At 45.2% G+C, this 14,256-nt stretch overlaps 1 protein-coding gene across 2 annotated transcripts in view; it reads left to right on the forward strand.

The window, feature by feature from the left end:
* The window catches only part of neurl1aa (neuralized E3 ubiquitin protein ligase 1Aa), an 85,421-nt gene that overhangs the window by 52,769 nt on the left and 18,396 nt on the right, over positions 1-14,256 (forward strand). For both annotated transcript variants that reach the window (XM_075463345.1, XM_075463346.1), the window contains exon 4: positions 11,003-11,731. In XM_075463345.1, the coding sequence (XP_075319460.1) occupies positions 11,003-11,731 (729 nt within the window). The remainder of the gene's footprint in view (positions 1-11,002; positions 11,732-14,256) is intronic.

The raw sequence follows: 14,256 nt of genomic DNA on the forward strand, positions 1-14,256 counted from the left end.
TTTCACAATATTTGGCAGCTAAAAGTACGGATTAGCTCTTTCAATATGAGATCATTCTCTGATTTTCACCTTAGAAATCACCACCATTACAAGATGTTCAGCTATATCCAGTTGGGTTTGTGTGAAAACTGTGCATATTAAAAGCTATGCTGAAATGTTGCTCAGTTTGAACCAGTAAAATTAACTTCACAAAGCAGTGACTAGATTTCTTATTCAAACTTGAGACTGACATTAAAGTCGGAGGCATGTGAGCGGCTGAAGAAAGAAAGTTTTCCTTTTGCTGAAGGCTACACACAGACTAATTACCGTCTGAAACATTTTGAATATCTAATGACAAAGAGTTGAACATAAGGACGGAGAAAAGTGTTCAGAGAAACAAAACAGCTGTTGAAATGTATCAGGTTTTGGTTCATATTCGGGTGTGACTCAAAGAGAATATTATAAGTACAGTTGCACTTTTGTTCGCTGGCTCCGCTGTGGCTCCCTGTACTTTATGCTCGAGCTCCACTCCTGGAACTCCACGAACATCCAGTTATCTGCAGTGACAGAAGTGTATTAGTTATATTTGTTGTGTTATCCAACATGGAAAAAGAGACGGGCCAGGGTTCCCAAACTTCTGGGGGAAAACGGGCCACTTTCAGTGAAATGATGATTTGATTATTTCAAGAACTTGACTGGGAATGGTGTTTAATTTGGCAGGGTTGAGCCTCCAAGTTAATAGCAGCACTTATGAATCCTGATGCTTCACACGGGCGCGCCAATGAAAACACACAAAGCAGAGAAGAGGGTGTAAATCTGAATTTTTTTTGGGCTCATTCAGGAAATGTTGGGCTATAAAGACCGCAAGACATCAAACAAAGCAGATTTAACAACTTTGTGAGTATTGGCCGGGCCTCATGTAATAAGATGGTTGTTGATGGGAGAGCTCAAAAGGCTAAGAGGAATCAGTATTTGTATGATTTGGCATTTAGAGTCAGTTTTAAATTACTCTACCTTGGCTCAGTAATTAACTACAATCCTTTGGAACTTCAGCTGTATAAACCAAAAGGCTTTTAATGTGGGGTAACTTGAGATAACGCATGAAGATTTATGTGGAGATTCTTGTTTTTCCTCCTTTTTTGTGCTTCAGAGATGTGATTACGCAGGGAGGATCCTCTGAAACATCTAGCCTGTGAGGCTTTGTTGGAGGAATCGGCACCGTATTTCCAGCTCACTACAATATTAAACGTAGCTAGACAGACAACAGGAGTTTGGAGGGGATGTGAATATTCCTTTGATGCCGAGCAGCTCGATGGTTCACAAATTTTCTTCTAAAATGAGAAAAACCGTGATTGCCTTGAGGTGCTAAAATTAGAAATCCTCACAAGGACGACATTTTTCAGACAAACTTGAATTTGCTGTTGCTAATGTAGCATTAAAGAGTGACTCGCTGTGCTGTCCAGACAACAGAAACAGAAAAATTGTAAATAAGAGCAACTTTATTAGGACTATAGTCGCATCAAAATAGAGTATGAGAGCAGAAACAGAAGTTAACAGCTCAGAGTATAAATAAACAGTGTTCTTTAGTACAATTATCAAGATTACAATGGAAGTATCTATTGAAAATACGAGTATATACTGTAAATATATGGGGTATAATATTTTAGCCTTATCCCTCAGCCCGACAGCAGCATCTGCTGTGTGCTGAAGGACATCTCAGACAGCCAAAGTTTCACCGGCAACTACTCAACCAGATTTGCCTCTTTTTGAATTGACCTTTTTCTCCTTTAGCTTCCATCTACACCATCCAGGTTTGGTTTGGCTTCTCCAGAGCAGTATCGGTATCTCATTGATTAATGAGAGCATTGTAGCATTTATCCATGCTACGTTAATGATTGATGAGGAAATGTAGGCCATAGCAGCAGTCACAGTGAGGGGCGATCATCCTAAAGTTCGAGCTCTGGCAGATGTTTTCTCTGGCTATCTTTGGACTAACGGATTTCAGGATAATTGCTTCATTTTGGTCGTCTCTCGTCTGGAACAGCAGAAGATTCCCCAACGTATTGCAGGATTTAGAGTAAATATCTGCTTCTTTAGTTGCTAATGTTCAACTGTGCTCACTAGCTAGTTGGTAATTATGTCTGGCAGCTGCTTTGTGCTGTACAGGCAGTGCACAGTTAGCTCTCTCAATTAAAACTCCTGCTTCAAGTTCTGCTGGCAGAAATTGAATAAATTATTCATGGGTAAGGTTTCATTTGTATAGAAACTAAGAATTGTAGTGTTTTCATTACCTTTTTTTTGCGAGAAGCTGTGGACGGGTGATGATTTATTACCTGCGTTAAAACACTGATTAGTGCAGCTGGAAGAGTTGAATCTATGAATATATACGTGGCAGTGGACGGATGTGCATGCTTGTGAGGGTGTGATAAATAATCAGCCTTCCTTCGTGCCTAAGTACAGGAATAAAACTGGGGAGCTTTAAAATAAGGATCTTATGATGGAGGTTATTAACGCTGAGGCCCAGACACGCTGATTGGCAGAGAAGGGGCGGCACATGCTGAATTCTGACCATGATCTAAGGGACAGGGCTTTTGTGACTTACCGGGCATTTTGCCTGGCTCTTTGTGTTGGCCATGTGTCGCCTTGGGAGCATGCTGCTCTTTCTAAAGACCCCGTGTTCAAAGCGTACAGTCCCATCAGGGACTTGGGATTGGGCCAAGGCAAAGGAGTAAGGAGCATCCGAAACATCTAGCACAAAGACCCCTCTGACTCCATCCCTCTCTTCCACCAATACTCGCTTGCTCGACCTGCATCTGTGTTTTTTCTGTTAGTTGCAAAAGCTCCCCGTCTATCCTTCTCTACCTTCTGCCTTCTTAGGTAATCCCATCTGAATAGTTCACCCCCACATCTATAGATACTCTCCTCGTGTCCGCTTCTCTCCTCTTGTATCTCTCCGAAATCACTCTTTTTCTTAGTCTCTTCATAGTTGCATTTTTTTTCTTCACCTTTGCACCCTCCAGAGATGGATAAAGATAAGCCCTATGAGATAGACTGAGCGTGAGAGAGTAAATCCGCCACCCCCACCCTCTGACACCCTCCAACCCTGGCTCAAACCCCAGGCACGTTCCGTCTGCTCAGGCTAGCAAAGCCACTAAGCCAGCCTCTCCCTCTATCCACCTCCCCAAGTGCAGCATTAGCTAACCTGCTTTGCAGCTATTCTCTAAGCAAAAACATTTAGAGCGTGAGCCAAAGTCTGTGTAGGCCAAAATAGACACGCCGCCAATCCCTCGTTCCACCCAACAACCACTCTTACCCATTCATTTGCAACGAATTAGCTCAACAGGTGCCTAATTATTCTAATAAGAAATATTCTCAGAGGAAATTGGGGGGGAAACAAAGCCTCGGTGAAAGGTGCATGAATTTTAAAGAAGCCCAAATAAAGACCTGACCCACACCTCTCAAACTCCCCCTGCCTGAAATAATTGGTTCAGGCCACCAGATGCTTTGTTTGGTTTGAAATTCAATCAAAAGTTAGAAATCAAATTTCTGATGCCCCTCCAGCCTCCCAGTGTCAGCAGCTGCATCTTCTGTGGCCCCATTACAATTCAAAGACACGAGCATACACACAAACACACAGTGTTAAATGCAGCTTTCAAAGTGCAAAATTCTGGCTTCGGCCAATGGAAGAGAGCATCTGTGAGTGGTGGATTTGAAAGGGACCAATAGGACAAAGGGATTGTATCAGCTAAAAACGCAGGTGCACCACAATTAGCAAGCAGCAGCTGTTGAGGTCACACACACACACACACAGCACAAACACACTTTTACAAACGCACAGTAAATGTTCCTGCAGTCCTTTCATTCCTCTTTCTGTCCTCTGAGCTAACAACAAGCATTTGGTGCACACACAGCTCTGCAGTGCCTCCGTCTCTCCAGCCTTTGATGAATAAAAAAGCAAAAAGAAGAATATGAGGTACACAAGCCAGTTTGAAATGACTACCCTTTGAAAAATGCAAGAGGAAAAGGGCGTAAAAAGAACCATAAACCCTGAGAGAAGCTTTTTGGAAAAACACAGAAAAAAAGACTATATTTTTAGAGGAATCAATTTGCTGGATGTTTGGTTCAGTTCACACATCCTGCATTTGAGGAAAGGTCGCGGTGACACATGGAAAGGAGAGTGAAAGGATTTGTGGCTCTTTGGGAGTCTCCATCAACTCCTTTCAACATAAATCTAGGATTGTCGATGGCAGCGCCTCTCCTACCTCACAAGGTTTACCACTCGCTGTTCTCCATCAGACATGTCATCATACTCGGCGCACATCCACCCTGCTCACTTGTTTCAGGAGACTTCTACCCTGCCTGTCCCATCGTAATTCAGTTTAGGATGGAGTGATAGGCAGCCCAGAGACTGCAGCTTCTATGGGACACACATGATTTGGTTTGGTGATGCCATTCACATCCTCCAACCAAGACGCAGCTCGAGCATGTAGCAGACCCGCTTCACTCTCTGCAGTGAAATGAATATCATCACTAATCATCAAAGAGCAAAATACGAGGCTCAGGCAACATTAAAGGATAACTGCAGTATTTTCAACATTAAGCTTTTTTTCTGAGTCGTCTGCAATGTTTTAGAACCCCCCCTCACCGCTGTTTTGATGTTTACTGCTGTCTCCGGTATTTGCCTAATTTTGATTCATCTCAACCTGCTTCAGAATGGCAAGTCATGCGCATGTCCAAAAAGGTCCGTAAAAGCACATTAAACGTCCGTTTTCAAAATCATCAACTCACCGGAGTGGTTACTGGTGTGCACTGGTAATCCATATCAAATTTCGTTGCGAAAAGTTGCTTCTGTCGTGTTTTATTTGACATTTTGTAAATCCCATTGAGTTCTATTGAAGACTGGATGTTTGTTGATATTACTCTGATTACGTGCCGAAGGATAATGAACAATCGCCATCAATTGCGCCATCAAGTGGTGTGGAGTATAGCAAGCAACTGCTGAGTGGAAGTTTATCCACGGCTGTGAGGTGGCTAAGAAAATAGTGCGTGCATGAACGAGCTGCCAAATAAAACACGACAGAAGCAACTTTTCAGAATCAGAATCAGAATCAGAATCAGAATTCGTTTTTATTGCCATTGTTAGTGAACAGTGTTCACTAACTAGGAATTTGCTGCGGCGTAAGGTGCAAACATGTAACAGGGATATAATGATAAAAAATAAAGAATAAAAATATATGAATACAAAATGTACAAGGTGTGTACAACAATACACAGTAACCAATATACAGAGCAACAACAGTGCAGTTTCGTTAGTGCAATTTTAATGATGGTAAAGTGAAGTAAAGTGTCTGTGGCAGGTTATGAAGTGATTATGAAGTGTTTATAAGTCTGACTGCAAGGGGGAAAAAACTGTTTTTGTGACGGGAGGTCCTAGTCCGAATGGACCGAAGCCTCCTGCCTGAGGGGAGTGGTTCAAATAGTCCATGTGCAGGGTGAGAAGGGTCAGCTGTGATCCGACCTGCTCGCCCCATAGTCCTGGAGACGTGCAGGTCATGGATCGATGGGAGGCTGCAGCCGATCACCTTCTCTGCGGAGCGCACAACTCGCTGCAGTCTGTGTCTGTCCCTGGCAGAGGCCCCGGGATACCACACCGTGATGGAGGAGCAGAGGATGGACTCGATGATGGCCGTGTAGAACTGCACCATCAGCTGGGCCGGCAGCTCGGCCTTCCTCAGCTGTCGCAGGAAGTACATCCTCTGCTGGGCCTTCCTGGTGAGGGAGCTGATGGTCGGCTCCCACTTGAGGTCCCGGGTGATGGTGGTGCCGAGGAACCGGTGACAATCCGCAGTGGTGATGGGGGTGTCAGTGAGGGCGAGGGGGGGCAGGGGGGCTGTGGATTTCCTGAAGTCAACGACCATCTCCACTGTCTTCTGGGCGTTGAGCTCCAGGTGGTTGCTGCTGCACCAGGTCACCAGCCGGTCCACCTCCCTCCTGTAGGCAGTCTCATCGCCGCCCGAGATGAGTCCGATGAGGGTGGTGTCGTCCGCAAACTTAATAAGTTTAACAGAGTCATGGCTGGAGGTGCAACAGTTAGTGTACAGGGAGAACAGTAGAGGTGACAGTACACAGCCCTGTGGAGATCCTGTGCTTAATGTCCGAGTTGCAGAGACACTCTTCCCCAGCCGCACGCGCTGACTCCGGTCTGTTAGGAAGTCTGTGATCCACCTGCAGGTGGAGTCGGGCACGGAGAGCACAGAGAGCTTGTCCTGGAGCAGAGTGGGAAGAATCATATTAAATGCAGAGCTGAAATCCACAAACAGGATCCTGGCGTAGGTTCCTGGGGAGTCCAGATGCTGCAGGATGAAGTGCAGGGCCAGGTTTATGGCGTCGTCTACAGATCTGTTGGCTCTGTAGGCAAACTGCAGAGGGTCCAGGAGAGGGTTGATGATGGATTTGAGGTGGGATAAAACCAGACGTTCAAAAGTCTTCATGACTACAGACGTAAGAGCCACAGGCCTGTAGTCATTGAGTCCTGTGGCACGTGGTTTCTTGGGGACAGGGATGATGATGGAGGACTTGAAGCAGGTTGGGACGTGGCATGACTCCAGGGAAGAGTTGAAGATCCCTGTGAAGACCGGGGTCAGCTCCTCAGCACAGTGTCTCAGGGTGGAGGGAGACACAGAGTCAGGGCCCGCAGCCTTGTGTGGATTCAGCCTCCTGAACAGCCTGTTAACGTCCTCTTCTCGGACTGAAAGGGCAGAGGGGGGAGGGGGGCAATCCAAGGTGGATGAGTTCAGGGTGGTGTAAGGGGTGGGGAGGGGTGAGAGGGCAGAGGGGGCAGGGGGGCAATCCAAAGTGGTTGAGATCGGAGTGGTGTGGGGGGTGGGGAGGGGTGAGTCCATGACTTCAAAGCGTGAGTAGAAGTCGTTCAGGTCGTTGGCCAGTTTCAGATCGTCTGAGGAATGAAGTGCTCTGGGCTTGTAGTTGGTGATCTCTTTCAGCCCCCTCCATACAGTGGCAGAGTCGTTAGCAGAGAACCGCTGCTCCAGACGTGCATTGTACCTGGATCTAGCCTTCGACATCTCCCTGCTAAATCCATACTTTGCACCTCTGTAGCTGTCTCTGTCTCCCTCTCTGAAAGCAACCTCCTTCTGTCGACGGAGCTGTCTGAGTTTTGGTGTGAACCAGGGTTTATCATTATTGAAGAAGACTCTGGAGCGTGATGGGATGATGCTGTCTTCACAGAAGTGTATATATGACGTCACGGTGTCCGTGTATTCGTCTAAGCTGTCTGTAGAGGCCTTGAACATGTCCCAGTCTGTGGTGTCCAAGCACGTGCGTAGCTCCTCCACAGCTTCACTGGTCCACTTTTTAGAAGTCCTCACTACAGGCTTTGAGAGCTTGAGTCTCTGCCTGTACGCGGGGATCAGGTGGACCATGACGTGATCTGAGAGTCCCAAAGCTGCGCGGGGCACAGCACGATAAGCACCCCTCACTGTAGTGTAACAGTGATCCAACGTGTTCCCCTCTCTGGTCGGGCATGTGACAAACTGTTTGTATTTTGGTAGTTCATGACTGAGATTCCCTTTCCTCGTCCATTTTGTTTTGGAGTGAGCGGACGTTGGAGAGAAAAATCCCAGGTAAGGCCGTGCGGGTCCCCCGTGCGCGAAGGCGCACGAGCGCACCAGCTCGCTTTCCTCTACGGCGACGTCTCGCTCTTTTGGCCAAAAAGTGCACTAGTTCTGCTACAGGCCCAAGAAAAACTGGTGTAATGTCCATAGGGGTTGTTGCTCTGATATTTAGAAGCTCCTCACGAGTGTAGGAGCACGAAGACACACGAAAAATGCACAAAAATAGACAAAACAGGGAGCACCAGAACGCCAGGGCGACCGTACGTGGCGCCATCTTGGACGCAACGAAATTTGATATGGATTACCAGTGCACACCAGTAACCACTCCGGTGAGTTGATGATTTCGAAAACGGACGTTTATGGTGCTTTTACGGACTTTTTTGGACATGCACATGACTTGCCATTCTGAAGCAGGTTGAGAAGAATCAAAATTAGGCAAATACCGGAGACAGCAGTAAACATCAAAAAAGCGGTGAGGGGGGTTCTAAAACATTGCAGGCGACTCAGAAAAGAGGCTTAATGTTGAAAATACCGCAGTTATCCTTTAAGTTTTCTCTGCTTCATGAAAGGCTTCTCCTTTGCAAACGGGCCTGTGTTGGTGGAAAATGCATAAAATCAGGAAATGGAGTACATGGCAGACTCAGCTGCTCAATTACTACCGAACAGCCGTATGGTTTCAGGCTGCAAAGCCTGTCTGCTAAGTTCTCCTGAGGGTTTTCATGAAGAATGCAAACCCATCAGGGAAATGGATTGACAGAGGAGGAAATAGCGGGTGAAATTCAAGCTAGTCATCTCCAGCTAGCCTCAGGGACTTGCTGTTAACTGCTGCTCTCTTCTGAGCAGAGAGGTGGTTAATGGTTGATTAGTAGTCTATGAGAGCTGCCCTGTGCACCAAAAGCACTGCCCTGTCTATTTAAAGCTTCTCTGAGAAATCAATTAGCACAATTACAAGGCTTGGTCCCATTATGTGATTAATCACAAAGTGTGGTGCTCCGGGTTAGCAGCTAACATTAATTGACATCCAACATGACTTTGAGGGAGCGGTGGTACAATCTCAGCTTTACAGTTGAACAAGGCGTCACCAGATGCAGAAAAATTAGAGCTAGCACTTAGAGCAGGGGTCTCAAACTGATCCGTGAAAGGGCCGGTGAGGCCCTTTGCTGCAGGTTTTTGTTCCAACCCTGCAGCAGCACAGCTGACTTGTTTCATTCAATCAACTGAACTGTCTGCACTGAAGGTCTTAACCAGTTAAACCTGCAGCCACACCGGCCCTTTCACGGATCAGTTTGAAACCCCTGACTTAGAGGATCAAACACTAAGAAGACTACTGTCATCTCTGGTTTAGTTTGACACAATCACTACGTGATATTTGATGTCTCCGTGGGCCAACATCACTGGGAACTGCAGAGGTGGTTGTAGTTAAGATGTGGAGCAGGAGCTTCGATCCTGGAGCGTGTCATATGTTTGGGATGCTGAATACTGTCGCACACATCAAACAATCAACAAAAAGACCGAGTTTATCTTTACCCACTGCTTTCAGTTATGTTTCCAGACACAGAAACAATGGAATCTCCCAGATTATGTACGGATTTATCTTTATTTTTAAAAACTAGTTTCTTTGTTTCAGCCATATTTTTGTTTAGCTTATTTTTGGCAGAAGAAAGTATCATAATAAAAAGAAAAAATTAACACAAAAACATGAAAAAGTTATTAAATCTCGGTTCTTTTGAGCGATCTCAGTAAATAACCCAAAATGGAAGTTTGTATCAGTTGATTTTAGCACATAGAATCAAACAATTTCAGATTTCTATGTGTTTATGACAGCGGTATAGAACATATAATATATTTAAGCCCTTACAATGATCTTTTTCTATCACTAACAAAGTAGTTTTATCATCTAAACACAACCATGAAGTGCCAGAAGTGTTCATAAACAAGAAAGCGTCTATTAATGTGACGGCAGAGGTGTAAAACATTTAGTTTAACTCGCAAAGTTACTGGTTAAAGTGGGAAGTGACAGAAGTGTTTCAGTGAAGTGTTGTCAGGTGAACATAACCTAAAAGTGTGTGTTGATTTCTAACTGGAGTGCTATGAATGAACGCTGCCTGTAATTTAGCTATCCTCCTGCCTTCTTTGGAGCACTTTGTGGCCCTTTACAGGAAACATTTCAGAGTGACGTTTGCCTCAGTGAGGATATGCTCACATGAATCATATTTAAGGGAGTAACAAACATCCGATACGGTCGTTTGGCTCTGTTTGGAGGATGTATTTAAGCGGGTGAACGAAAACCTATAAGATCACAAGGAAGTGAGAACTTTCATTAAATATGATCAGTTCAAATGCTCCATGTATATATGCATTACATCCGTATAAAGTTAAATTCATGCCAAACAGACATTACCCACTTGGTTAATCAGTTTATTTCATCCTTAAAACACTATTAGTGTCATCTGTGCTCCCTGAGTTTTTTCTGTCCATCCTATGTCTTCTATTAACCTCCGACCAACTCAAGACCTTCCATGGTGTGGCTCACAGAACCTCACATGACATGGGACTATTTTTAAGTACAGAAAATAAAGAACTTCTTAAAATAAAACATACTTATTCATGCAGGCCGTTCTTCAGGGCTGTCATGGATCTATCTTCTGTTGGCTTGTGTCTCTTTTGGCTGTGGGAGAGCATCATAAGAGGCTTGGCTCCTCTGTTTTCACTGCTACAATTTACAGTGAGCAGCCCGTCCCACAGCCCTCGTAATGAGGCTAAGAGGTTTATCTGGAGTCAGGCCTCTCAGGTCCTGGTCAGAAAGAGGGGCCTGGAGCTGACCCGAACTGAAGACTCTCCAGAGATGGTTGGCGGCTGTTTTTCATCCAACTCACCCCCCTCCCACCAAGCCCTGTGGGTTTTTTTCTGGTACTTGCTGCGACAGAGAATTGTATCAGTATCTTCATGACCCAGACAGCCCAACCTTAGAGCATTTTAACATCAAAATAAGATGGGATTTGCCTGATACACGTGTCTCGGGTTTAAAGCCACAACATCCCACAGCACACTCGCACCAGCATATAAAACTTGATGATTCAGCTCAGTGCGGACATGCGAGCAACTTTCTACTTTCTTCAATTCCTGGATCTTTAAACACTCTTCCCCACAGCACAGCTGGGTAATTAGAACTGCCCTACATTCAATTCATCCAACTGAAATTAAATTGCTCTTGTTGACAGAGAAGCTGCAGATTCAGCCCTTCTTAGAACTGTTGCGATTCAGCTGACTCCAAAATTTAGCTCCACCAGCCTCAAGCAGATTGCTAATCAAAGAAAAAAACAATAAGAGCACTTTTAACTGCTGTTTTCTCTTTTTTTTCCCTTTCCTTTGCCTCTGCTTTGCCTTTGCAGACAGTGAGATTGTTCCCCCCGACTGTCTTCGCCCACGTTCCTTCACCACAGTCCGCTCCTCTTCTCTGCGGCGTGAGGCAGACGACTCCCGCCTGTCTGTCAGCCTGTGTGACCTCAACGTACAGCAGGAGGATGGAGGCCCCGCCCACAGCCACTCCCACCGCCACACCCTCCACCTGGCCTCGGCCACCTCATCCTCCACCTGCCCCATCCCCCAGAACTCCCTGAACTCCCAGCAGTCCTCTCTGCTGCCCTCCGCCCTGGAGAGCGACCTCCACTTCCACCAGCTGCGTGGCGCCCACATCAAGACGCTGGATGAACAGACAGTGGCCCGATCTGAGCACGCACGAGAAGAGCGCACGCTGGTCTTCACTAATCGGCCTCTCCGCACTGGAGAAACCGTGTTCATTAAAGTCACTAAATCCAGTCCGGCCCGCTCAGGCTCCTTGTCCTACGGCGTGACGTCCTGTGACCCGGCAGTTCTGCGCCCCAGCGACCTTCCCTACAATCCCGAGGCTCTGGTGGACAGGAAGGAGTTTTGGGCCGTGTGCCGGGTGCCAACGCCTCTGCAAAGCAGTGACATCCTGGGCTTCTTGGTCAACCAAGAAGGAGAGGTCATCCTCAGCCACAACGGCACCAATGTAGGCATGCAGGTGTGCGTGGACAACTCTCGCCCACTGTGGATGTTCTTCGGCCTTCATGGAGCTGTAACACAGCTGAGGATTCTGGGTAAGTAAGAACCACGTAAAGTTACATTCAACAAAATTCTGAAATGACATATTTTAGATTGAACTCATACATCTGCCAACTCTTATTACGCATTACAAACCCTTAAAAAAAACAAAAAAAAAGTCCTCTTTTAATTCTAAGATTTTGATGTTTACATCAAAATAGAAAATCCCTTTACAGATCAGCTTAATACAACCTCAGAATAAACAACACATGACATATTACACTGTCATTATTTATTTAAAAAAGCATTCAGGTGTGTGTTAACACGATGCCAAGGAGGAAAGACATCAGCAATGATCTTAGAGAAGCAATTGTTGCCGCCCACGAATCTGGGAAGGGTAATAAGGCCATTTATTTGGAGTCCATCATTCTACAGAGAGAGAGATTATTCACAAGTGGAAAACATTCAGGACAGCTGTCAATCTTCCCAGGAGTGGACGTCCCAGCAAGGTCACCCCTAGGTCAAAAACCCAAGAGCTACATCTCAGACTCTACAGGCCTCAGTTAGCATGTTAAAGGTTAAAGTTCATGACAGCACAGTTAGAAAAAGACTGAACAAGTATGGCTTGTTTGGAAGGGCTGCAGGAGAAAGCCTCTTCTCTCTAAAAAGAACATGGCAGCACAGCTTAGGTTTGCAAAGCTGCATCTGAACAAACCACAAGACTTCTGGAACAATGTCCTTTGGACAGACCAGACCAAAGTGGAGATGTTTGCTCATAATGCACAGCAGCACGTTTGGAGGAAACCAAACACAACATATCAGCACAAACACCTCATACCAGCTGTCAAGCACGGTGGTGGAGGGCTGATGATCTGGGCTTGTTCTGCAGCCACAGGACCTGGGCACCTTGCAGTCATTGAGTCCACCATGAACTCCTCTGTGCACCAAAGTGTTCTGGAGTCAGATGTGAGGCCATCTGTCCGACAGCTAAAGCTGGGCTGAAACTGGCTCATCAACAGGACAAAGATCCCAAACACAGCAGCAGATCTACAACAGAATGTGTGAAGAAGAAAAGAATCAAGGTGTTGCAATGGTCCAGTCAAAGTCCAGACCTCAGCCTGACTGAGATGCTGTGGTGGGACCTTCAGAGAGCTGTGCAGAAACCAATGCTGCAAACCTCAATGAGCTGAAGCAGCGCTGGAAAGAAGAGTGGGCCAAGATTCCTCCTCAACCATGAGAGAGGCTGATAACATCCCACAGGAAACCATTACTTCAGCTCACTGCTGCTGAAGCTGCTGCTACAAGCTGCTGTATCAGGGGTTCACTTAGTTTTTCACACACTGATTCTGCATTTTGTCTCACTTTTAGTTCAGTAAACAATGACACAGTGTGTTGTTGTTCATCTGAAGTTGGATTTACCTGATAAGAAACAGATTAATTTTGCAGACGTTTGTTCTACTTCACAAACGGGCTGATTATTAATTATTCCAGGAGGGATGATCATGAGGTTCTTCAGGAAAAAAATAAATTCCTTTGCACATTCTCTAACTCTCCACCATGTTTTACACAAAAAAACGCTGTCAGTGTGCACTTAAATGTCTTTGTAACATCTTAGAGCAGCATAGACTTACTTATCACACAGTATCGTGCACATACACTACCGGTCAAAAGTTTTAGAACACCTCAATTTCTCTAGTTTTTTATTGAAAATTATTACTTTAATGTCTCATTGCACTCTGAAATTAAATGAAAGCATAGTACAAATAAGTAATTGGAGCTTAAAAAAAGAAAAGAAATCATGGAATCAATTTATGGACCAAAATGTATTTTGCCACCTTTGGCTGATATAACAGCTGAACACACTCGTGGCATTCTTTCTACAATAGAAATCAAACATTCTTCAGAAGATTCTTCCCAACTCTGTTGCAGAAGTTCCCATAAATATGTGGCACTTGTAGGTTACTTTGCTTTCACTCTTCTGCCCAGTTCATCCCAAATCGACACGATGGGGTTTAAGTCTGGAGACTCAGGCCACCCCATGTTTTCAAGTTTAGCATCTTGTTCTTTTTTCCTGAGGTAGTTCTGGCATAGCTTGGACTTGTGTTTTGGGTCATTATCTTGCTTTAGGATGAACCCCTGACCCACTAGGACCCATACCAGAGGGTATTGCATGGTGCCGCAGAATGCTGTGGTAGCCATTTTGGTTCAGGGTGCCTCTCACTCTGTACAAGTCACCAACCCTGGATCCAGCAAAACAGCCCCAGACCATCAGACTTCCTCCTCCATGTTTGACAGTTGATGTCAAAATTCTTAACCCATTTCGTGTTCCCTGAAAATAATTAATTCTGAAACTTACATTATTTCTCAGATTTGGGTAACCTAACCTTTTGTTTTAACCTCTGGCAGTTCACCACTTACCTTTGTACAATTTCAAGCTATTCATTGAATTTGTTAGACTTGCATTGCAATAAATAACTGGGAAAATTGGGGTGTTCTAAAACTTTTGACCGGTAGTGTATGTCCGCAGTATAAACAGATCATAAAGGATGATATATGTAGATTAGTTTTAGTGATTTAAATG

Source organism: Odontesthes bonariensis, chromosome 4, assembly GCF_027942865.1.
Source record: "Odontesthes bonariensis isolate fOdoBon6 chromosome 4, fOdoBon6.hap1, whole genome shotgun sequence".
Taxonomy (NCBI): domain Eukaryota; kingdom Metazoa; phylum Chordata; class Actinopteri; order Atheriniformes; family Atherinopsidae; genus Odontesthes; species Odontesthes bonariensis.